A 26,462-nucleotide genomic window follows, 5' to 3' on the forward strand; every position below is an offset into this window, starting at 1 on the left:
AGACAATTTCTTCACTACTTTCCTCAAGAGTTTAACAAAAAAGAAAACAGCAATGCCTGTATTTAATGGCATGGTGGCATAAACTGAAAGACACTTCAAATTTTTTGCCAGCTAAATGGCACGATTCCACCAACGTGCATGTGAAAAACACAAACACACCGATGCCACTGTTAAAAATTAGACTGTTAAAGGGCTTGCAACAAACACTGCATTACTTACCAAAAAACTTCCAAAAGCAGAATTAAATATAGCAGCTGCCTGAAAAAAAAAGGACAAAGAAATATCACCAACAGTAAAGCTGCTGTCATACAAGAACAAAATCTGATTTCCCCACCCAACAAGCTATTAGCTTCTCCACGTACTCATAGAGACTGAGACCATTAGGCAGTTAGCCACTGCTCCAGAAATTGCCAGTGGCCTGCAACTTATGAAAGCTGATTGATTCTGGTTTATGCATTCCTAAATAATGTGCTGAAATGGACAAAAGGAGGCAAGAGGAGAAGAAAACCCTTGCTGATAGAATTTAGAGGGACATCCACAAGAATTAAGAAGATTACACAGAAGCTTGGTCTCATTGCTTTGGCTCTAATTTGCCAGGAACATTTTTACACATTGACCTATTAATTACAGTAAATGCAATCAGATTTAACTAAAACACTGCATTCTCACAGACTTGTAACAACTTTTACTAGAATATTAATCAGGCAAACTACTTCAACTGTTCATTATAATAAAGTACTGACAAATGCAGAAGTTTCTGTAGTTGAACCAATAAATGTAAAATAGGAGCAACAACAACAAAACCCAAACAAATGAAAATCCAACATAAACAAAAGCCCAAAGAAACAAACCATTAACAAAACAAGCCCAAACAAACAAATAAAAAACCCCAAACCCCACCACTCCACACTCCTGATGCCAAAATTTCTAAGTCCTTCTTACTCCTTAGTCATTGAAAACAAGAAAATCAACAAAATTGATAATGACTTTAGAAGTGTCTGTTCTTACCTAAATATCCAGGCAATATAAGGTAGCAGTATTATTTCCTAATATTAACTCATTACATTCCAGGAAGTTAAAACTTGAGTCTTGAACAGCTTTCCCCAATTACCAAGAAAGAACAGAAAGTCTTGTATGGCAGCCAGTCTGATGCTGAAAAGCCACACAGCAAAGGTAAGAGGAAAGGGAGACGGGAAATCTACCATACATAAGGATTTAGGGCAGAGTCAAATTAATCACCCTGGACACTTCCAGCCACAGATTAATAACAAGTGGATGCTAGTGAGTTTAGCAAGTTTGAATAAAGTCCAAAATCAGGGTAGGAGCTGTAGCTGAACCTGCCTTCTGCTCCATAAGAGGATGCAATGAAAATGAATGGGTAATGAGATCCTTGGCTCTAGAGAGCTTAGCTTTCTTATTCAAGTTCATAATTAATTCAAAGCTTTGATAATTTCATTAGATTCCTCCTCTGCTGGCCCTATCAATAAAAGATGGCACTGGACCACAGCTCCTCAGTGGCCCAAATACAAAACCAAATGCAGGCTGCAAAACCTTTGCTGACTTGCTTACTAACAGGGACAATGGCATATGGCACTCCATGTTGCGGAGGGAGCACCTGAATAGATACAGCTAAATAAAACATTATAGTTGACAGTTGTAAACTACAGGAATATATTTCAACACCTCTTCCTCATCAGCATTCCTTTTTTTGAACATTAAAAAAAAAAAGGGGCACAAGTCCAAGCAGCTCTTCTTGCCAGAGATCACAGCTGAAAGCAGGAGTGAGGACTACTTTAAGCAATTCTTCAACAAGTGCGAATTAAATCAGGACTTTCTACTTGCACATGAAACAGTGCAGCTGATACTTCACATGGCAAGAGAGGCACATCACACCCATGCACACAAGCCTACACAAGATGCTCTAGCAGGTATCATTTGCCAATATATCCCTCTTAGAGTTCCTAGTATCATTATATTTAGAAAACCCATGAGGTTTATCAAGTCCCTTTGGTAGTGGTTAGATGTGTGACCATCTCCACCAGACAAAGATGCAGAAAGGTCCCTTTTATTACATCCTGTCTCTGAACCCATGAAGGAGGATCTAGACCTTCCTTTTAAGCACATGTAAAGATCTCTTCCTTGTGAAACAGCCTTCGCTATACAAAACAGTGTAAATCAGCTGTTGAGATCTGAAAGACAGAAGCATCTGGGCTCCACTTCTGCACCAGAAGGCTGGGAGGAAACTTACTGATCCCCTCCTCCCCATGCAGATTGTGTGTGCAGTGACAGCTACATTTCTGCTTGCTAACAAGAACAGATACTAAGACAGCAATCTTTACCAAGTTTTAATGCCCCAAGTACTCAACCAGTCATGTGCAAAAGTCCTAACTCACAACTGATGGAGGGGTACACTAGTTTGCAATTTTCAATGCCTTTTCCTGAAGTGTCAGGAATCATCCACAGCAGATGATTAAAGACTCATTACAGTCAAAAGAAAATCAACCAACCCAACCAACCAACAAACCCCAAACAACAACAAAACCACAGATCAGGCTCTGAGCAACATGACCTAGTGTAAGGTGTCCCTGCCCATGGCAGGGGGGGGGTTGGAACTAGATGATCCTTGAGGTCCCTTCCAACCCTAACAAGTCTATGATAGGACCATAAATCCAGCTAGAATCACTCAGACTATTTGCCCCAGTGAGGGAAGACTCACACATGTTGATTATTCTATTTGCACTTTCCTTTATAAACATTTCTCCTGCAAAATAAACTTACAAGTAATTTTTCCTCATACTCACCAACCTGGGGCTTATGTATCTGTGATTCTGGCTTAGTTTAAACAAACTGGCAGTAAACTGAATCAACTGCTCCAATTTGTAATTAAGCCTACCTGTAGAATTGAAACACTCTGTGCTTCCAACTCCCTTCTACCAAGAGGGATAATATTGCCTGCATACCTCACAGGGCATTGTCAAAATTAATTCACTGCTTAAAAAGCACTTTGAGATCCTTGGAGGGATGATACAAACAAACATTAGCACTGACACATGATACAGCTAGGCTCTTCATTTTCTACTTGCAGCATTTATTAGTCACTATTGTTGTGCAACCTTTTTTTCAGTGTTTGTCTCTATTGTGCTTCAACAGATACTAGACCATCTGCAGTCAGCTTGAATGAAACAATAAACCATGAAAACATTCAGATGCTCTTGTAATACTCCAAGTTCAGATTTGCAAGTGTTTGCAAACCGTCATTGTGCTTAATACGAGGAGAGAGTACTCTATAAAAATCAATGATGAGACCCTTTCAGAAGGTAAATGTATTGAAAGGCAAGCCACACTCATTGGCCACAACCAGACCAACCACACAAGTTTACATCAGCTCAGAGACAAGATGAAAGTCACTGCCAGGCCTCCTGACAGAAGGGCACATGCATCTCTTCTTGAGTTTAAAATAGCACGCACCAGCTCCACTAAACAACAGACTGACTTAATAGTAAGCAGTCATACCTTCAGTCAGGTCTGTGTGGCCCTAGGCTTGAGGGAACTCTCTGCATTACTAGAGAGGATCCATTGGCCTGAGTGAGAAGTAACCAGCCCATATCTGAAGGAAACGTGTCTGGCAGCTCTTGGCAGAAACTTTCCTTTGCCCTTGCCTGAACCTAGTGAAAATCTTCAGTCCTTCATTTTCCACCTTATCCTGACGTACACATATGGAAAATGCTGTAACAGCAACGAGTTTCAAGACAGTCCTCAGAGCAAAAAAGGCTAGTAAAAGGTTAGATAGAAGAAACAGACAAAGCCACAACCAAGGGGCTGAGCACTTCCCCATGGGTGAGTAGCCAAATGCAGCAGCAAGTGCATGTGAGCAGACAGCAAACCACACAGGCATGCCAAGGTTTGGGTGGCATTAAATGCAGAATACTCTCTTCTGTGTCCTTTTATTTTGGTATCAAACTAAACTATCTTGGAATTTATTAGACTAGATATAGTCTGATAATAACACAGTAAGATTACATTAAAGAGGAGGAAAAGAAACACTGGCAGTATTTGGAACACTAGGTCAAAAAGCAACACTTGGTCATTATCAGCAAGATTCAAATGAAATTTTGATGCACATCTCAGCTGGAACTAGCATTTCCTTTACTGCAGGGTCACAGGGAAACAACAGTGCCTTGTAGTTTTATATGTGGACCACATTAAAAAAAAGTAGAAGGCTTCTCTACCATTACTTATGTATTTTTTTTAAAACACTAAAATATTTGATTCCTGATTGTCATTTGGTAGCCTTTAGGGAGGTAACCTTCCTAACTGTACTTAACCCTATGCTCACCCCCCAGGCACCCCATTGCTATGCTCACTAGGGCCTGTCTGGCCTCCAGTCATCCCTGCTCTCTTGGAAAGGATGTTCCATCCCAAGGCCACAGATGCAGAGTAATGAAACTAAACAGCCTCAAAACATCCCAGAAGGAAGCAACCTGAGTGTCATACAAAGCTGCTCTATGTATGCCCACAATTACCTGCAGTTAAACCCAGATAATTTTCAGATATGCACTGGTGAGATATACAACTCAGGTATCTACCATAAGACTAAACGTCCTATGTAACACACATGGCACAATGAAGGAGAGAGAACAACCTAGAGGAGTGTAAAAGAACTGGAGAAAGACAAGGACTCCAGCAGTACTACTGCAGGATTACATGGCAGAAGGGAATAGAATAGAATAGAATAGAATAGAATAGAATAGAATAGAATAGAATAGAATAGAATAGAATAGAATAGAATAGAATAGAATAGAATAGAATAGAATAGAATAGAATAGAATAGAATAGAATAGAATAGACAAGACAGGTTGGAAGAGACCTTCAAGATCATCACGTCCAACCTATCATCCAACACCACCTAATCAACTAACCCATGCAACCAAGCACCCTGTCAACTCTCCTTCTGAACACCCCCAGTGTTGGCAATGTAGTGATACAAAGTTTTACGCTGTCTGTCTTACTGATGCAAATTCACCACTTCTATTTGACAGAGAGAAGAAAAGCAAAATAGAAGGTGGGGGAGGAAGACTGGAGAAAGCAGTGGAAATGGTTTGAGCAAACAGGACAGCAAAGGAAATTTTATCTACCCAAAGAGATCAGTGTAGCTGGAGAAGATGGAAGATGACGACAGAAGCAGCCTGAATGAGTTGGCAGAGTCCCCTTAAACAACTCCTTCAATCTCCTATTTAAAAACAAAATCTCATGTGAGTGGTGCTGCAGCTCATGTCTTAACTGCTGTTTCCATTAATAAGATGTTACAGCCCTGTAGAAAGCTATTTGCCACAGCACTTTTACTGCAAACAGAATATAAATACACCTAATAAGGTTTAATCTGTGCTGCTGTTCATAACGATTCATCTGAGTTCAGATGGGGGGAGCAGGGGGGGGAAATAAATATATATATTCAAGTTCCTGGTTTTGAGCACCAAATTGAATCAGGTGTCCTCTTCTCTTAAGAAAATTAAGTTGCTTTTGTGCAAGAGTGTTTTAATGAGAACAGAGCCTGCCGACATTGATAAATGGGAATGACACCAGAGAGAGCATGTAAGCAGGACAATATGTGCATGTTACAGGCTTACAGGCTATTTTTCACTGACTATCCTGAATGACTTCGCTGCTTCTTAAGGGGCCTATTAATCTCAAATTTAGTTATTACACAACGTTTATTTGAACATATATTCTGGGGCTGATGACAGTTAATAAAGGAAATCTTTTACAAGCTGTATTTTTACATATTGTTCCAACTGCAGCTCCCAGTCATTCTGCTGTATTGATGGGATAACCCAGTTCTGATGCAGCTTTAACAAAGCCACATCTATTCAGATTCTTTTCTCAGCATATGGGGACTCTTAAATAACTGTTAAAATGCATATTAAAAAAAAATTCCTACCAGAGGATGGCAAAAAAGAAAGGTATCAGAGTATCAGTCAGGGTTGGAAGGGACCACAAGGATCATCTAGTTCCAACCCCCCTGCCATGGGCAGGGACACCCCACACTAGAGGTAGCCTTAACTGCTCCACAAAATCTCTGGCTGCACAGCTGCACCCCCCTCCAAGGCAGAGTACTTGCCTTTTTAACACGCCAGCATCATCTCTGAGAAATAAATGGGAACTGGATGTGACTCTTGGATGGGTGTATACATTCCATCATGAATTCAAGAGGAGCTGTAGCACGTATCTGGCACATGAGTTTGACCGTGCGTGCTGTACGCGCCATAGAGCACCTCAGCGGTGCTATTTCATTCAAAACCAAACCAAACCACCAGACACAAAACCACACACACAAAGCAGCCACCAAAAATCACATTAAGAAAAACCCAAACCCCACCAGCCCCACAAAAACCCACCCAACCCCACCAAAACCCACGCAGCTCCACCACACCAGCCCCACCAAACCCTCCCAACCCCACCACACCAGCCCCACCATCACCCTCCCAACCCCACCACCACCCTCCCAACCCCACCACACCAGCCCCACCATCACCCTCCCAACCCCACCACACCAGCCCCACCATCACCCTCCCAACCCCACCACACCAGCCCCACCATCACCCTCCCAACCCCACCACACCAGCCCCACCATCACCCTCCCAACCCCACCACACCAGCTCCACCAAACCCTCCCAACCCCACCAAAACCCACCCAGCTCCACCACACCAGCCCCACCACCACCCACCCCCACCACACCAGCCCCACCAAACCCTCCCAACCCCACCACACCAGCCCCACCATCACCCACCCAACCCCACCACACCAGCCCCACCAAACCCCACCCAACCCCACACCAGCCCCACCAAACCCCACCCAACCCCACCACACCAGCTCCACCAAACCCTCCCAACCCCACCACACCAGCTCCACCAAACCCTCCCAACCCCACCAAACCCCTCCCAACCCCTCCAAACCCCTCCCAACCCCTCCAAACCCCTCCCAACCCCTCCCAACCCCACCACACCAGCCCCACAAAAACCCTCCCAACCCCACCACCACAAACCCAACCCCATCACACCAGCCCCACCATACCTCACCCAGCCCCACCACACCAGCCCCACCAGCACGAACCCAACCCCACCACACCAGCCCTAACAACAAAACTCCAACCCCCCCCAAAAAAAACCCCACACCACAAAAATCAGATTTTTAGAACTACACTCTGAGTAAAAAATTCCTCCCAAAATGTGAATTGATCTTTGAAAAGTCACTTTAAAAACAAACAAACAAACATTGAATTAATCTAAGTTGTTTTTAAATGGCATGGATCTGTACACATAACCTCAACCTCTTAAGAAAAACAACCCCAAACCCACCCAAAACTGCACACCACCCACAAAGAATACCCTACACTCACCAAAGCACAAAACCCCAGAACACCAACAGAAAGAAAACCAAACAAAACCCCAAACACTAAGTTATGGAGGGGATTACGTTTTTATTCACTGCCACGCTCCCTGTGGTCCAACAGCATTTGTTAGCTGTGAAAAAGGTATCACCTAATTCCCCACCTGCCTCTAAAGCTATGCTGACAACATGAAAATATTCCTGTATTTCAACCATGTTCAATAACCATCCATTTCATGGAAATGCTGCTGAAAAGGCACCAGAAAATGAAAAGAGAATAACTGATATGCTGTTTGTTTGCATTTCAGCAGGGAACGTCAGCCAGAGAATGATGTTCCCTAAAACACCTCGTTGAGCCATGAATCCGAAGCTGTGCACACACTCACAGATTTGTTCTGGGCTGGCAGAGGTTGCCATCACCTGAGTACAGGTTTGTGCTGTTTCAGCCAGGCTCAGCGTTCTGCCACAAGCAGCGCGTGGAAACAAGCTGGGGGCTTTGGCTGGCAAAGAGTTATTGCCTCCTCCTACCTCTCCCCAGCCAAGTTCTTTATGCTGAAAATCAGTCTTTCATTCTGTTTTTGTAGCTCCTCATAACCATCACTGCCTGTTGGTAATAATATTTACCAATACAAACCCCATCCATCAAAAGGATGTCAAAAGGCAGGCTTTTTGGACAGTCAGTGCACGTGGTGCTCTCCATTGAGGGATTTCTCTGTTTCACCAACAGTTTCAGCAATACTGAGAGATAAAAACTATTCTGCTTCCTTTCCTTTTGTCAGAAACGGTAACTTCCCTCTACTGTGAGCAGCCAGCACAATGCATGGCAGTTTTGCAGGGTCAGCATGGTATTTCTTGCTCAGACACAGTAGGAGATAAAAGACTAAAAATCAGAAGAAAACATACATTAAAGGGTTTTTTTTCCACATAGCATAACCAGAATGGCAAACATTAAGCATCCAGATCTCAGAAACATTTTAGATATAGAATAAACCAGGTTGGAAGAGACTGTCAAGATCGTGTCCAACCTATCATCCAACACCACCTAATCAACTAACCCATGCAACCAAGCACCCTGTCAAGTCTCCTCCTGAACACCTCCAATGATGGTGACTCCACCACCTCCTTGGGCAGCCCATTCCAATGGGCAATCACTCTCTCTGTGTAAAACTTCCCCCTGACCTCCAGCCTAAACCTCCCCTGGTGCAGCCTGAGACTGTGTCCTCTTGTTCTGGTGCTGCTTGCCTGGGAGAAGAGACCAACCTCTGCCTGTCTACAACCTCCCTTTGGGTAGTTGTAGAGAGCAATAAGGTCTCCCCTGAGCCTCCTCTTCTCCAGGCTAAGCAACCCCAGCTCCCTCAGCCTCTCCTCATAGGGCTTGTGTTCCACCCCCTCACCAACTTCGTTGCCCTTCTCTGGATACCCTCCAGCAAGTCAACCTCCTTCCTAAACTGAGGGGCCCAGGGGACTCAAGGTGTGGCCTAACCAGTGCAGTGTACAGGGGCAGAATGACCTCCCTGTTCCTGCTGGCCATACTGTTCCTAATCCAGGCCAGGATGTCATTGGCCCCCCTGGCTGCCTGGGCACACTGCTATCTCATGTTCAGCCTACCATCAACCAGCATCCCCAGGTCCCTCTCGGCCTTTTTGTCAGTCTGCAAATTCTCACCAATACTAATATATGTAGATTAGGAACAGGAAATCCATGTTGAGCAGAGGTTGGAAAACAACACTGTCCTGTATGGCTGGATCATTTTCCTTGAGATTACTTACTTGAGGAGCAGATTATCCTGGCAGCAATAACTGCGCACCTGAAGGATGGCCAAGGGCTCAGGTCCAGCCAACATGGATTCAGGAAGGGCAGATCCTGCCTCTCCAACCTGATCTCTTTCTATGATCAGGTGACCCGCCTGGTGGATGTGGGGAGGCCTGTGGATGTGGTCTACCTAGACTTCAGCAAGGCCTTTGACACCGTCCCCCACAGCAAACTGCTGACTAAGCTGTCAGCCTGTGGATTGGACCACTACACTCTGTGCTGGGTTAGGAACTGGCTGGAGGGCTGGGCCCAGAGAGTGGTCGTGAACGGTGCCGCATCCAGCTGGAGGCCAGTCACCAGTGGTGTCCCCCAGGGATCAGTGCTGGGCCCTGTCCTCTTCAACATATTCGTTGATGATCTGGATGAAGGGGTAGAGTCAGTCATCAGCAAGTTTGCAGATGACACCAAGTTAGGGGCAGATGTTAGTCAATTAGAGGGTAGAAAGGCTCTGCAGAGGGACCTCGACCGACTGGAAAGATGGGCAGAGTCCAATGGGATGGCTTTCAACAAGTCCAAGTGCCGGGTGCTGCACTTTGGCTATGGCAATCCCATGCAGAGCTATAGGCTGGGGTCGGAGTGGCTGGAGAGCTCCCAGACAGAGAGGGACCTGGGTGTGCTGATCGACAGCCACCTGAATATGAGCCAGCAGTGTGCTCAGGTGGCCAGGAGGGCCAATAGCATTCTGGCCTGCATTAGGAATAGTGTGGCCAGCAGGAGCAGGGAGGTCATAGTGCCCCTGTACTCTGCTCTGGTTAGGCCGCACCTTGAGTACTGTGTCCAGTTCTGGGCTCCTCAGTTTAAGAAGGACATTGAGACACTTGAGCGTGTCCAGAGAAGGGCAACAAGGCTGGTGAGAGGCCTTGAACACAAGCCCTATGAGGAGAGGCTGAGGGAGCTGGGATTGTTTAGCCTGGAGAAGAGGAGGCTCAGGGGTGACCTTATTGCCCTCTACAACTACCTGAAGGGTGGTTGTAGCCAGGAGGGAGTTGGCCTCTTCTCCCAGGCAACCAGCACCAGAACAAGGGGACACAGTCTCAAGCTGCGCCAGGGGAGGTTCAGACTCGAGGTGAGGAGGAAGTTCTTCACCGAGCGAGTCATTCGGCATTGGAATGGGTTGCCCAGGGAGGTGGTTGAGTCATCGACCCTGGAGGCGTTCAAGGGGAGATTGGACGTGGCACTTGGTGCCATGGTCTAGTCATGGGGTCTGCGGTGTCAGGTTGGACTCGATGATCCTCGAGGTCCTTTCCAACCTAAGTGATACTGTGATACTTGCAGAGCCAAGCAGAAAGAAAACATTGGAATGTGCTACCCAGAGGGGTGGTGGAGTCACCATCCCTGGAGGTGTTTAGGAAGAGAGTGGATGGGGTGCTTGGTGCCATGGTTTAGTTGATTAGATAGTGCTGGATGATAGGTTGGACTCGATCTCAAAGGTCTCCTCCAACCTGGTTAATTCTATTCTATTCTAAAAGCTTTTGTCATCAGTATCAGAAAGATGACACTAAGGAAGCCAGGAAGGAAGAACCTTCACCTCCACATTGCAAGAACCAACACTTGATCTCCTCTGGCACAGAAGAGATCAGGTGCTTCATGAGACACAGTGCTTGACTAACCCAGGCTATCAGCTGTACAACAATCACTTTGTAGTTTCTTTGCTTTATCCTAAATGCCACAGACCATCCCATAACAGCTTATGTGGCTGTGGAGTACACAAGACTGGTGGAATGCTCACAAAGCATATCGGGGAAAAAGCCTCTCTAAGGCTCTCTCCAGAGCAACAAATGGAGGCAATATACATCTCTTGTAGCCTCACATCCATCCCTTCAACAGACCAAGGTGAAGAGAGATTTCCTGCTTCTAACAATGACGGTCTGCTTCCTTTCACCTCATCCTTGTGCAAGACAGTCCTTGCCTGGCCATACCCCAAGGCCCAGCAGTACCCTGAAGCTATAGCTTAACTTTCCTGTCCTCCCATCAGCTGCAGTACAAAACACAAAATCACACTCATAAGACACAGTGCCTTCCAGTGTTGGATCCTATGCGACACACCACATGGGGCAGTAACCTGAACACCTCCAGTGGACTTCTGAATACCAACATGAATAAACAGAGGCAGTTTCTCTTCTCTCCTCTGCTTAAAGATTTGTAAATGCAAATATTAAGATTACTGCCCAGTGCCAGGGTAAATATACAAGCAAGAGTGATTTAAAGCTGACAGACTCATAAGAACACACACTTTCTCAAACTGAGTACATATGGTCAAAACTATCCACAAACTCCATGCCCTAGCAGCTGATCCACTCCTCTATGACCTTCACATGTGTCTGCCACACCAGCAATCCCTGGGGTTCCAGGAAGCCATATAGCCATGCTTTTGGTATGCTATTTTGCCCCAAATGGAAAGCCTGTTTCTGTAACTTCCTTAGACACAGGGGAACAGAAGGTAACTTCCTCTTCTGCCTGTGTACTGTTAAGCAAAGGCCACAACAGCCTTACACCTGACCTGTGAAACAAACCATACTATACAATTAGAGGGTAAATAAGGACAGAATCCCTGTCCCTGGGTCATCACTGACACTTTGGTATGGAAACTACCAACAAACTTCACACACATGCATTTGTTACTGACTCAGCGCTTATTACCTTAGCAGTGAAGGCCCTAACTCTTGCAGCAGAACAAACAGACAGCTGAACAATGATTTAATAAAGGAGGCTCAGCTGAACAGCAGTACACAAGCAACTCTGCCAACTTGATCCTCTCTTATGGTCAGACCCTTCGTAACTGCAAGTGACTTTCTCTCTGGAAAACAAAACCAAACCAAACAAAAAAAATACTACAGAAGGTATCCTCAGAAGGATACAGAACAATAACAACCTCCCAAATACACTTTTACTTAAGTTCACATCTGCTGAGATCTTAAGCTGTGGTAAAAATACTTAAAGGTCCTGTCCCCTGATTCTCCTGGAGACACATCATCCATTACATGATTAGAGGTCTAGTTAAGCAATGCAGCCCACCACTCCAAAGAGTACTGCTTCCCTGCTGAAGTGAAAAGAAAGCACAAGGCCACTTTTTATTAGAATAATTAGAATAAACCAAACCAGGTTGGAAGAGACCTTCAAGATCATCGTGTCCAACCCATCAACCAATCCAACCCACCCAAACAGCTAACCCATGGCACCAAGCACCCCATCAAGTCTCCTCCTGAACACCTCCAATGACGGCAACTCCACCACCTCCCCAGGCAGCCCATTCCAATGGGCAATCACTCTCTCTGTATAGAACTTCTTCCTAACATCCAACCTGAACCTCCCCTGGTGCAGCCTGAGACTGTGTCCTCTTGTTCTGGTACTGGGTGCCTGGGAGAAGAGACCATCATCAGCCTGTCTACAACCGCCCTTCAGGTAGTTGTAGAGAGTGATAAGGTCACCCCTGAGTCTCCTCTTCTACAGGCTAAGCAACCCCAGCTCCCTCAGCCTCTCCTCATAGGGCTTGTGTTCCAAACCCCTCACCAACTTTGTTGCTCTTCTCTGGACTCGTTCCAGCAAGTCAACCTCCTTCCTAAACTGAGGGGCCCAGAACTGGACACAGTACTCGAGGTGTGGCCTAACCAGTGCAGTGTACAGGGGCAGAATGACCTCCCTGCTCCTGCTGGCCACACTGTACTTGATGCAGGCCAGGATGCCATTGGCCCTCTTGGCTGCCTGGGCACACTGCAGGCTCATGTTCAGCCTACCATCAACCAGTACCCCCAGGTCCCTCTCTGCCTGGCTGCTCTCCAGCCACTCTGACCCCAGCCTGTAGCACTGCATGGGGTTGTTGTGGCCAATGTGCAGAACCCGGCACTTGGATGTGTTAAATCTCATGCCCTTGGATTCTGCCCATCTGTCCAGCCTGTCGAGGTCCCTCTGCAGAGCCTCTCTACCCTCCAGGAGGTGGGTATGCACTGTGAGGCTGTGTCTGTACCAGTATTTTTCTATAAATATCCCACTGTCACGTTGCTTTCTCAGCTATTAGTAGCAGAACCAGACAATTTAACTGCTATGCCATCCAATCAGGCTGGAGAGTTGGGCAGGGCTAAACTGAATAAATTTCAACAAGGGCAAGTGTAGAGTCTTGCACCCGGGAAAGAACAGCCCCATGGATCAGTATAGGTTGGGGACTGACCTGTCAGAGAGCAGTGAAGGTGAAAAGGACCTGGGGGTTGTAGTGGATGGAAAGTTGACCATGAGCTACAAAAATAATGGAGCCATTCATTGGAATTTTCATTCATGTATGTATTACATGAACACATGCATAAAATACATAGCAGCTCAACTAAATTAAAGCTATTCTTATTACTTCCTTGAAGTCTTGAAGTGGCTGGAGAGCTCCCAAACAGAGAGGGACCTGGGGGTGCTGACTGACAGCCGCCGAAACATGAGCCAGCAGTGGGCCCAGGTGGCCAAGAAGGCCAATGGCATCCTGGCCTGCATTAGGAACAGTGTGGCCAGCAGGAGCAGGGAAGTCATTGTGCCCCTGTACTCAGCACTGGTTAGGCCACACCTTGAGTCCTGTGTCCAGTTCTGGGCCCCTCAGTTTAAGAAGGACATCGAGACACTTGAACATGTCCAGAGAAGGGCAACAAGGCTGGGGAGAGGCCTTGAGCACAGCCCTGTGAGGAGAGGCTGAGGGAGCTGGGATTGTTTAGCCTGGAGAAGAGGAGGCTGAGGAGTGACCTCATTGCCCTCTACACCTACCTGAAAGGTGGTTGTAGCCAGGAAGGGGTTGGTCTCTTCTCCCAGGCAACCAGCACCAGAACAAGAGGACACAGTCTCAAGCTGCGCCAGGGGAAGTTTAGACTCGAGGTGAAGAGAAAGTTCTTCACCGAGAGAGCCATTCCTCATTGGAATGTGCTGCCCAGGGAGGTGGTGGAGTCCCCATCCCTGGAGGTGTTCAAGGGGGGATTGGACGTGGCACTTGGTGCCATGGTCTAGTCATGAGGTCTGTGGTGACAGGTTGGACTCAATGATCTTTGAGGTCTCTTCCAATCTTGGTGATTCTGTGAAACTGTGAAAGTCATTTTATGTACTTTATTCTCTAGTGGGATGAAATACTTGATAATCACTGGGTTTCTGAAGAAAAGGTGGAGAGGAAATATCAAAACCTAGGAGCTTCACAGACAGAGTTCTGTTCCTATTCTGTAGAGAGCAGAGGCTCACCAGGAGCTGTGCAGGTTGTCAACCTAAGAAATGCAAAAGCTTGTGCTGCTGCAAAAGGTCACAAACTTGCTGTCTGTGTTGAACACACTCTCTGTGGTAGCATTTACTCAGCTTCTACAGTTTTCCACTTATATCCAGAATTGGCTGAAACCTGGAATTTCCAATATGAGGGATATTCCAGTATTCAAAAGTTTGCTTTAAACCCCAAGTCCTCCCACTGCTAGAACCACCACTTCCCATAGAATGATTGAAATTCCATTTTTAATCATTTCATGCTGGCATTTTGCTGCTTTCAGCAGACTTGCTCTCATGTCTAGTGGAGGATGGCCTCTGTCATTGCACAAAGCTTCTCAGTTGGTCCACAATGCAGCACTGTTATTAAATCCTTATGATGTACTGAGAAGATAACAGCCAGGGAGATCAGTTTATCAAGAGAAATGAACGGGTGGAGCACCTAAGTTACACTGAAAAACGTGGACAACATCAAAATTATTTGTTTGCACAACTGGCCAGGGTTAGCCTGACCTGAAACCAAATATTTACATACAGATGTTCCTGAAAGAAAATGGAAACATTTCTACAAGGCCTAAATTGCATACACAAGGGGAAGAAAAACAAACAATGGAAAAGTTTCCAGCCTGAGATGGTTTGTAGCCCAAGTGCTGTATTTCTCAAGCAGTTACTAAAGAACTAGGTGCATACACAATATGAATGAGAAAACAGGAGTGTAATTTTGGGAAACAAACTCCTTCAACTGTGAAACATTTTTACCACCATGTGTCCATTTTCCAACATTTTTTTGTTAAAAACCATCATCCTGTCTCACTGATAAACTGCAGCGACAAGGCCAACACCTCCTGATTTGCCCACAAACTCCAAAGAGAACTCGATAAAGAAATCAATGATTGTGTGTTAAGAACAAAGGCTCCAGCAGAGCAGAGATATCGCTGCTACCTATTCTGTGATGGGCACCCAATGAGGCAAGAAGCAGCAAAACTGTATTCTGTCATCGTATCATACAGGGTTGGAAGGGACCACAAGGATCATCTAGTTCCAACCCCCCTGCCATGGGCAGGGACACCCCACACTACAGCAGGCTGCCCAGAGCCTCATCCAGCCTGGGCTTAAACACCTCCAGGGACGGGGCCTCGACCACCTCCCTGGACAACCCATTCCAGGGTTTCACCACTCTGATGGGGAAGAACCTGTCACGCCATTTAAGCCTAGAACATCCTGCACCTACACAGTCAGACCAAACCAGATTTGCAGAAGCAATCCAGCGCCAGAATTCCTTTTCACCTTCAAATACTTGACTAACATAAGATGCTCTATGACACCTAAGCGGACAAGACTGACATTTATGACTTCCAAGTTAAAAAGTGAGAGCTGCACAGCTGGAAGTCCCAATGCCAAGACAGACACACCTTCTTAAGAGCGATGCAGAGCAGCAATACATGTGAACAAAAAAACCCTAAAGGAACAGAATTAGGACATGCAAATGCATGAAGAGTAGAAAAAGCCATCTTACACATTAGAATTAATCCAAAATCTGCTCTTACACAAACACTGAGTGCCAGCTAAATGTACAACAAAAGCACCTCACCCATCAAACTACTTTATATCTGTCACACTAGCTGCATTTCATAAAACCTCATGTTAAAAAACAATTAATTGAGGCTAACAGCTATTGTTTTGAGTAGCCTGTGACCAGCAAGTTTGGGCTAAAAATAGAGAAATCAGGATGTTAGAAATCAACCTCTGGCTGGTATTTCAAGTTCTGCCACTGATAGAAACTTGATAAAAGGTAGAGGAAGGCTCTGCATACCAGATCATATCATCATAAGGAGAAAATAGGTAAACAAAATCTGTTTGTAGACAGGATTTTCTCTCTCACATACATTCATTCTGGAATCCAGTCTCTCTTTAGTCAATTCCATTCCAGGAAAGACCTCAGCAAAACATCACAACATAGTCACCATCTCGCTGAATCAAAGTTCAATTTGCTCTAACACCACAGCAAATATATTTCTGTAATCTGTATCTATCTTCTGCTCCTGTGGAAGTACCAACAAAATTCAGAGTGATATACTTACCTACCATATATAAAAGAATCATATCACCGCTCTAAGCTGGAGTGTAGCAATATAGTGGCAGGGCATGAAAGAGTAATCAAAGTCCTGAAAAATACACCATTGTCAGCATTGTACACTGGTACCAGTGTATTATAGCACCTGGATTCAAAATAAATCAACCTAAGTGCCTGCTTTGGTAAGCACTTCAAATTCACTGTACATCAGCATTAAGGGGAGGGGAGGGGGGGTAATGCACAAAGAAACAAATCAGGGAATGGGACTTGTAAATAACAATTCAATTAGCAGATTTATATTACTCATTCCCTAATAAACTTTCTCTCCACAGCTCGCTGCAAACCCTCCTACAGCCTTCCCCCCTCATTTACATGTCTGTGCAGGCCTTGCTCTTTTTTTCTTGCCAGCCCCTTTGCCCTTTCAATCATGAAGTATATTACTCCACTGTCAGAGCAAAGCAGTTCCTAACAACAGGGAGCCCAGCTGGGATAGGAAGAGGGCAGCAGGCTCAGGCATTAACATAATAATCCAACTGTGCTCCCCCAGGCCCTGAGGGCAGACAGCATATTAGGTAGGCCTCCTGTGCCGCCCTGGCGGAGGCCGCTGCATCACCTGCCCATCAACCTGTGGCGGGTGCCCCCTCCGCTCCCCACCAGCTCCTGCCAAGCCCCACTGCCCAATTCCCTTCCCACAAAAGACATTCAGCCATTTTCCCCTCCCTCTGCTTAATGGTTCCCGCTGCACATCCTTCTGCAGGGTCTGAATGTACCTCGCTGCTCTATTTCCAGCAGACTCGCTCCTTGCTTCTCAACTTTGGGGCAAGCCCAGGGTTTTCAAACTCCCAAGTACAAAGCACCGCTCTCCAGATGCGACCTTCACCCCTACCTAGCCTCTGGATTTTTCCCTCACAAAGCAGGGAAAAAACCCAAGGAGGCAGATACAGGGGTCCCTTCCAACCCAATGCATTCTATGATCTATGATAAGCCCAGGCTGGACGAGGCTCTGGCCAGCCTGATCTAGTGTAGGGTGTCCCTGCCCCTGGCAGGGGGGTTGGAACTAGATGATCCTTGTGGTCCCTTCCAACCCTGACTGATACTATGATACACACCTTTGCTGTTTCTCTGTCGTGCTAGCCAAGCAAACTGGTTCAGGCTTGGCCCTTCTTATTCTTTCCAAGGGACTTTTAATAAGGGCTTGTGGTGACAGGACAAGGGGGAAAGCCTTTAAGTTTGAGGAGGGCAGATTTAGACAGGATGTTAGGAAGAAACTCTTTACAGTGAGGATGGCAAGATACTGGAACAGGTTGCCCAGGGAAGTTGTGGATGCCCCCTCCCTGGAAGTGTTCAAGGTCAGGTTGGGCAGGGCCTTGAGCAAGCTGGTATAGTAGATGATGTCCCTGGCCATGGCAGGGAGGTTGGAACTAAGTGATCTTCAAGGTCCCTTTCAACCCTAACCATTCTATGACTCTCTGATTTTCAGCAGCAAGGCTATTTCCCAACCCTCAGTATAAGGCCTGCCACCACAGCACACAGCTACTGATGAAGGAATAGAGCCCTTGACAAGGTTTCAGATGTGCAAACACATGTAAAAACCTTCCAAGATTCACCATCTAATGCTGATTTCAGATGAAAGGCCCATGAAACCATTCCATTAAAAGAAGGCTTAGAATTGTACTACTCTTCCTAGCGAACATTTGTTAAGGTCTGAGAAATATTCCCCCATTTCAAGTGTGTTCAGTAGCCAACTACAACTCAGAATACTGATTTGCATGCCACCATTATTATGTCCTTTAAAAAAAAATTAATGTTCACATTTATTACACAGTGTATTTGAATGTGATTCTCTTACAAACCCTTTTACAGTACAGATGCTGGTTGTACAAAGTCCAAGCTCAGGTCCTTAACAAGAAAGAACAACAACACACACACTTGCCAGGAAAAGATACTATTTTTCTCATATTACAGAAGATAGTCTCAAAGACCACTAGGAAAAAAAAAAACCCTGTGGTTCTAATATAGCTTTTAATTTCATTAAACAGTACAAATTCTCTAATTCCCTTTAACAATGGAAGGCACAACAAGAATGCAATAGTCTTACTAATGTTTTGCAGAGTGTGCAAAGCTAGGCTTGCTTGATGATTTGTGAAGCAGAATTTTCCTACCCTCATTCGTTTTCATTTATCTGGCCCTCTCCAAGAAGCAATTTAATATTTTATTTTAAATGCTTGGTTGTTATATTGTCAGTACAAAGGATTGCAAGGCGTAGTAATCCATGTCACAACAGCCTGCCAGAGAAAGGCCACGTACGATAACGCTGGTTACACCATTTAAACACGGAAAGAAACAGAAGTTCTGCCTGTTACTATTCCTTGAGCACATGGTGGTTACAAAAAGGAGACATCATGAAAATCCTGGCTTTAGAAGAACAAATAAATTTGCTTACAAGTCATTAATTTTAACACCACAGACATTCCCTCTGCCACCGCTGCCAGGAGAACTTGTTAGCAGCGCGCCCCTCGGAACCGGGAAGGGGCACGCTGTTAAAACAGCCCTTTGTGTTGCATTTATTCCAGGTCACAGGGTTGCCAGTAAAACACGAGGATAACCCCGGGGTTAGCAAAATATTTTAATATAGTCAAGAGTTTTCTTATACTGCCACAAGCTCATACATCTACTATGACTTCAATTCAGGCTTTTAGGACCTGCGGTTTAGAGAGGAAGAGCTTTGTCAACTATCTCATGATCTTTCCAAACCATCTCCTTTGCCCCACAACCCAGCTACCGTCACATTGGTGATGTAAAACTGAATAGCATTTGGAACATAAACTACAGCTTTCCTCTTCAGCACTTCTAACTGGAAATTACTTTCTTTATCCATAAAGCAGCAAAAGAAGCAGATGTTTTTAATCAAAAGGAATTAGAAGGAAAATCCCATGAACACATATAGTTTGCTAGAGGTTTGCTCTAACCAATTTCCTTCCTCCCCCAAACTCTAAGTCAAAAACTCCACAAATTGAAGTGATGGCCAGTTGTACCAGACAGGCTGAAAACACAGAAATTCAACAAGAATGCTCTACCAAGAATCTGAGTATAATCTCAATGGGGTTAGTCTTAGAGCAAGACACAGGCGTTACTGGACACAGGGCAAGCTTCAGGCAGCTCTTCACAGATGCCAACACTGTAGCCCCACCTGCTACCTAAACTTTGCCATGCAAACCCAAAACACTTGCACAAGTTACTTATACTTTTGCCTGAGTCCTCTCAAGCACCTAAAACACTCTAAAGCTTCCCCCCCCCACAGGTCAAAATAAATGCTTTATGGGTCCCTAAAGCATTTTATGGTACAGGAAAGAAACATGCTACATGAACAAGAAATTGGGAGGACAATCTAATTATCACAGTATCACAGTATAACTAAGGTTGGAAGAGACCTCAAAGATCATCAAGTCCAACCTGTCACCACAGACCTCAGGACTAGACCATGGCACCAAGAGCCAAGTCGAATCCCCTCTTGAACACCTCCAGGGATGGTGACTCCACCACCTCCCTGGGCAGCACATTCCAATGACAAATGACTCGCTTGGTGAAGAATTTCCTCCTCACCTCAAGTCTAAACCTCCCCTGGCGCAGCTGGAGACTGTGTCCCCTTGTTCTGGTGCTGGGTGCCTGGGAGAAGAGACCAACCCCTTCCCGGCTACAACCACCTTTCAGGTAGTGGTAGAGAGCAATGAGGCCACCCCTGAGCCTCCTCTTTGCCAGGCTAAACAATCCCAGCTCCCTCAGCCTCTCCTCATAGGGCTTGTGTTCAAGGCCTTGTTGCCCTTCTCTGGACACATTCAAGTGTCTCGATGTCCTTCTTAAACTGAGGGCCCCAGAACTGGACACAGGACTCAAGGTGCGACCTAACCAAAGCAGAGTACAGGGGCACAATGACCTCCCTGCTCCTGCTGGCCACACTATTCCTAATGCAGGCCAGGATGCCATTGGCCTTCTTGACCACCTGGGCACACTGCTGGCTCATGTTTAGGTGGCTGTCAATCAGCACCCCCAGGTCCCTCTCTGTTTGGGAGCTCTCCAGCCACTCCGATCCCAGCCTGTATCTCTGCATGGGATTGCCGTAGCCAAAGTGCAGCACTCAGCACTTGGACTTGTTAAATGGCATCCCACTGGATTGCAGATGATGTCAATAATTTCACCAATTCACTAATTTAGTGACCACTAGCATCTCACAGCTTCATCCTTCAACATAAAAAGTAGCTGGCATCTGCCAGGGAGAAGTGTTTCTGCAGTGCATTTCCCTGTTCCTGCCCTGCATTTGAACCTTCTGCAACTCCTCAGATCCAGTCACTTTTTTAATTGAACTGGAGAAGGGGTACTAGTGATCAGAATTTATATAAGCTTTACAAACCTGACAAGAAAGGGAGATACCAGTGCTTCTACTGCCATACAATTACTCTAGCATTTGTTGAGTATATCATGGGGGTTGGAAGGGACATCTAGGCCAAACCCCTGCCAGTGCACATTCACACAGATCAGATTGTACAGGACTGCAACATTCAGGTGGGTTTGGAATTTCTCCAGAGGAAGAGACTCCACAGCTTCTCTGGGCAGCCTGCTCCAGTACCCTCAAAGAAAAGAAGTTTTTCCTTCAGTTCAAGTGAAACCTTCTGTGCTGTAGTTTGTGCCCACTGACCCTTGTCCCATCACTGGCCATCACTGAAAAGAGCCCATCTCTGCCCTCATGACTTCCATCCTTCAGATATTTATATGTATTAATAAGATCCCCTGTTCTCCAGGCAAAACAGCCCCAGGTCTCTAAGTCTTTCTTCTCAAAAGAGAGCCTCCGGTCCTCTCCTCATCTTCACGGCTCTTCCCTGGACTCTCCCCAGTAGTTTCCCATCTCTCCAGTCGTTCCTGTCTCATATCTTCCTACTCACATCTTCCCATGTGCAGTATTGGCATTAACACTACAAGAAAGCGAAGGTGCGGCAACTATAACAACCAACAGGTACCTGTGACAACTGCAGTTTATTATGCAAAACCTGGGGGAAAACAATTGTTCTGCACCTTCATTTCTACAACAGCAGATAATGTTACCCTTCAGTAAAGCAGACATCCCCCTCACAATCTCAGTATGTTCTTCTGGAGGATAAAATAGTAACAACAAAAGCACAGAAGGCTGCAGTCAGTTTTTTCTCTCTAAGAGCCACTTATTCTAAGAGCCCTACCAGAATTCAGGGACAAGCCTTTGTTATTTCAGAATGTACAATACAAACAAGTGGTGATCACTGAAAATATTAATTAGCATTTCATTAGAAACATCAAGGCAGGGGGAAGGGGGGGTGTGTGTGTGTGGAAACAGAGATGTGCAGATATTCTGCCTCTGGGATTAAATTTTAACTCATTTTAGAGGAGGCAGCAATGAACTAAACTCGCTACCCCCAACAAATTAGCTATTCTTATTGGCACAGTTCTGGATAGGAGTAACACCAGTCCTAAGGATGGCCCAGGAAACACAAAGAAATCATGCTAACTGCTGACATTTGCAAGTAGGCCACAGTAAAAATGATCTGGAAGGGTTAGAGACATTTGTTACTGTGAGAGCATTGCATTTTAATTGTTTTCTTTAAGTAACACGCACTTACTTGTCTACCAAAACCAACAAACAGTTACTAAAGACAGGACTGTACTGGCAAGAAAATTTAACCAACAAAAGGGTTAATTAGGGATACAAATTTTCTCAGACTGTTAATAATGGGAATGACACATAGTATGTGCCCATAAGTAATTCTCAGGTATCTTTGATCTTCAGCCCCAAGCGATTTACTGTTGCCTACCATACCCTGGCCTCTGGGACTCTCTCAGAACCAGACATCTGGCTACTTTGTTGTTTTAGACTAATCTCATCCCAGGAGAGCTCAAGAAATGACACCAGGCAAGGAGGGTCCTGGCAAGGGAAAAAACATTACAGTATCAGCAGATTTTTGAGTGGACTAGTGTATCAAAATTGCCTTCAAATTTCTATAGGGATCCTGTGGCTTCTCAGCTCTCCAGCTCTGCTTTCACACAAAACACCAGAATACACATGATCCTGTTTCAGGGAACTGTTAATCTCTTTGGGGAAGCTAATGAATGATACTCCAGGAAATAAAGCCTGACAAAGGCAAACAGGAGTGAAAAAAACAACCAAACAAAAAAACCCCAAACACCACTGCAAGGAATGGGTGGCATTTAATGAAGATTTCATTGGAAGGTTGACATGCACTGCATGACCAAACAACATTTTTAAAAGCCTCCAAAAAAATTACTCCAAACACTCTATTTTTGACTAATTCCCAGGCTTTAGCTGCCAGCAGTGTTATCCCTTAAGCATGACCCTCTGACAACTGCAGCAGATTCAGCCAAGTGCCTAACTGGCAGGTCTGGGCTTAGAACCAGGGTAGTTCACAATGCACTGACTCCCTAAGTAGGATTGGCTGCAAACATGGGGAAATGAAGGTTTGATCCTAAACCCAGGCTCTCCTAGCTGAGTTTTGCCACAAATTCTGCTCCCCAACCACTATACCTCAGATGTGACAGTGGCAGCTGGACAAGGGCTGCTGCAGGCAGTACTGATGCTCCTGCACGCTTCCTACAGCGGTGCTGTGTCCTGCCTGTTTCCAGCGCGCGTCTACTGCCGGCACTCAGTGACAGAAAGAACCTGGGCACTGAGACTTCGAGGAAATAAATCTCACATGCATCTTCCTGCTGGCAGGAGGCACACCCACACCATGGACATCATCCCAGCCACATGCTTCCAAGCAGCAGAGTTTTGAAAACCCAGGCATGGCACATAACAAAAGTGATAAGGAGGAGATCACTCACGCAGAGGTGTCCTTTTTGTGGCAAGACCTTTTCTTTCCTTCCATTGGCAAAAAAATCAAGTTAAAAAAGAACACACACTAAGTATTACAAAATTTGGATTCTAATCTTATTCTATGGCCCATATGACTTGACTTCACCTCATTTCAGGATGCTTTCAAAGTGTTCAGAACCACTGAATAACCTGCCATATCACAGCAGCTCCCAAAGACGACAAATCCCTGCCAAAACCTTTACAGAGTGCTACAAGCAGGAGAGTCTGAAAATTATGTGTTAAACTTTCCTAGGTATTGTGCTGTTACAAAGCATCCTATTTTCCTCCCACTTCTCACACCACAGCTACACTGCTTTGTTCCAGTCACAACATTCCCCTCTTAGTGGGAGTAACAACACTAAAATGCCGCCCTGGTGTATTTTTGCACTTTCCTAACACACTGTAACAGTTGGATCCAGGAAGAATCTGTGCTTCAATAGCTTTAGCTGCATCCTATCACCAGGAGAAAAACCTGCTGAACCATTCAGTGTGTTTCTGAGATATTCAGAAAGGTACCATCCAATTTGTTTTTTTTCCTGAATATGAATCTAGTAAATTCTCCTTGGCTTTCCCACCCAGCAGGTGTGTTGGCAAAATGAATGTGGCTTAGTCCAAATAATTAAATTTTAAGATACCAGCAGCACCAGGACAACATAAACTGGTTTGTATGGCTCTGTAAATAATGTCCTCAACAAATGTTTCTCTTAAAAGCTTTCCTATATTGGCCTGTTAGAGTTTAATTGCAGCCTTCTGTGACTGCTGGCAGCTTACAAGGAGCTGCACAGCTTTATACAACAGTAACAAGTAAGAAGTCATAAAATATTCCATATCACCACACTAAAAACTTCACTACCACATTGTCTGCTGCAGACCAATCCAGACTGCAACATAAGAAGTAAAGCACTGTAAGGCAGAATAGGTCAAACAAGTGTGTTAAACAAAATCGTGATGTGATTGTATCAGTGAGGGTGGCATTAATGCAAGTAACACACAAAGAATAAATACACTGTAGATGCTTAATTATATGCTCTCAGTCTTCTCTTGCCATGCCATTTGAACAGTGCATCCCCACACCTTTCCCTCTACTCCTTTTAAATCAAGCAGGTAATACCCCATGGATGAAAATGTAAGATCTACTTCACCAAACAGACCAGAAATTAACAGTTAATAAAGCAAACAAGCTCCACACTAACTCTATGCATTCAGCATAGAAAAATACAGAGGATACAGGCATAGATTCTAAGAAACATTTCTCACAGTGTCTAAAAGCCTACTTTTATCATAGTGTCATAGTATCATTCAGGGTTGGAAGGGACCACAAGGATCATCTAGTTCCAACCCCCCTGCCACGGGCAGGGACACCCCACATTAGATCAGGCTGCCCAGAGCCTCATCCAGCCTGGGCTTAAACACCTCCAGGGACAGGGCCCCAACCACCTCCCTGGACAACCCATTCCAGGGTTTCACCACTCTCATGGGGAAGAACCTCCTCCTCACATCCAGCCTGAATCTCCCCACCTCCAGTTTCATTCCATTCCCCCTAGTCCTATCACTACCTGACATCCTGAGAAGTCCTTCCCCAGCCTTCCTGGAGGCCCCCTTCAGATACTGGAAGGCCACAATTAGGTCACCTCGGAGCCTTCTCTTCTGCAGACTGAACAGCCCCAACTCCTTCAGTCTGTCCTCATAGGAGAGGTGCTCCAGCCCTCTGATCATCCTCGTGGCCCTTCTCTGGACACCTTCCAGCACCTCCACATCCCTCTTGTAATAGGGGCTCCAGAGCTGGACACAGTACTCCAGGCTTGTGTTTAATACTACAGTTACAGCTTGGACGTGCACGTTACAGACTTATTTTTAACTCCAGATGCCATCAGCAGGACTCCAACAGCAAATAAGCAAATGCTTCAGAACATATATACTCCTCTGTTTGCTCCAAGTATTGATTTATGCTCTATAGGTATCCAAACATTGGTAGCCAATGCTTCCCTGCAATATTACAACATGAGAGCTATTCAGTGAGGCTTTCTGACAGTAAATAAAACTCCCCACAGCCATTCTCCAAAACCTCAACAGCTGGAAGAAGTGAGCACTGTAGCATGACAGGAATGCCAACATACCCATAAAAGGAGGAATCAAATATGAAAACAAACTCCAGAGGGAAAAAAAAGGTCTTCCAACAAAATTCATGTTAACACTGCTCATCACTGGGAAACAGAGTGGAGTCACTCCCATTTCGCTGTCATTACAGTAGACCAGAGAGAGGAAAAAGCAGTTTGGACATTAGTAACACCACAAACAACATCTGGAACTCCTCCAAGAACCTACTCAGTCCATACCAAAAAGAGTTCATGAGCAATACTTTAAATGACACACAGTTCAAATATAGATCTTGCAGCAGAACCATTAATACTGCCCACGTACTACATTCTTACTAGGACTCCTCGTTTCAACATAGGTAAGAAAGACTGTATATACAGCTGTCCCATCTCTCTTCTTCCCTAACCTAGGACATTTAACAGTACAGATCTAAGAGTTCATTGCTGGCTGTATGCATAATATTCAGTTCTTCACAATTTATCTATTTCTGGATATGTGGACAAAGGAAGGAAAAAAACATCCATAAACTACTTGGATTAAATCCTCCGGGGTTTTAGAAACGGAAGGCTGGAGGAAATGGGCTTCTGAACGCAGATGGGAAGACTCCACATTTCCTCCACTGAGCAAAGCTCTGTCTCTTGTAACTGAATAGCTCATCTGCTAATAAAATATCTTTATAACTCCTCTAATATCTGCATAAGGAGAGAGCAGAGGAAAAGCTTAGTGATGTTTCCTGATGGAACACACTTCCTACAGAAGTAGAGGACACAGTCTCAGGCTGCACCAGGGGAGGTTTAGGTTGGATGTTAGGAAGAAGTTCTATAAAGAGAGAGTGATTGCCCACTGGAATGGGCTGCCTGGGGAGGGGGTGGAGTCACCATCACTGGAGGTGTTTAGGAGGAAACTGGATGGGGTGCTTGGTGCCATGGTTTAGTTGTTTAGGTGGGTTGGATTGGTTGATGGGTTGGATGCGATGATCTTGAAGG

The 26,462-nt window shown here is 45.2% G+C and overlaps 1 protein-coding gene across 2 annotated transcripts in view; it reads right to left on the bottom strand.

The window, feature by feature from the left end:
* The window catches only part of SLC10A7 (solute carrier family 10 member 7), a 169,052-nt gene that overhangs the window by 113,186 nt on the left and 29,404 nt on the right, over positions 1-26,462 (bottom strand). For both annotated transcript variants that reach the window (XM_068154085.1, XM_068154084.1), the window contains exon 5: positions 220-258. In XM_068154085.1, coding sequence (XP_068010186.1) covers positions 220-258 — 39 coding nt within the window. The remainder of the gene's footprint in view (positions 1-219; positions 259-26,462) is intronic.

Source organism: Melanerpes formicivorus, unplaced genomic scaffold, assembly GCF_026170545.1.
Source record: "Melanerpes formicivorus ecotype bairdi unplaced genomic scaffold, bMelFor1.0.p_v2 SCAF_27, whole genome shotgun sequence".
NCBI classification, from domain to species: domain Eukaryota; kingdom Metazoa; phylum Chordata; class Aves; order Piciformes; family Picidae; genus Melanerpes; species Melanerpes formicivorus.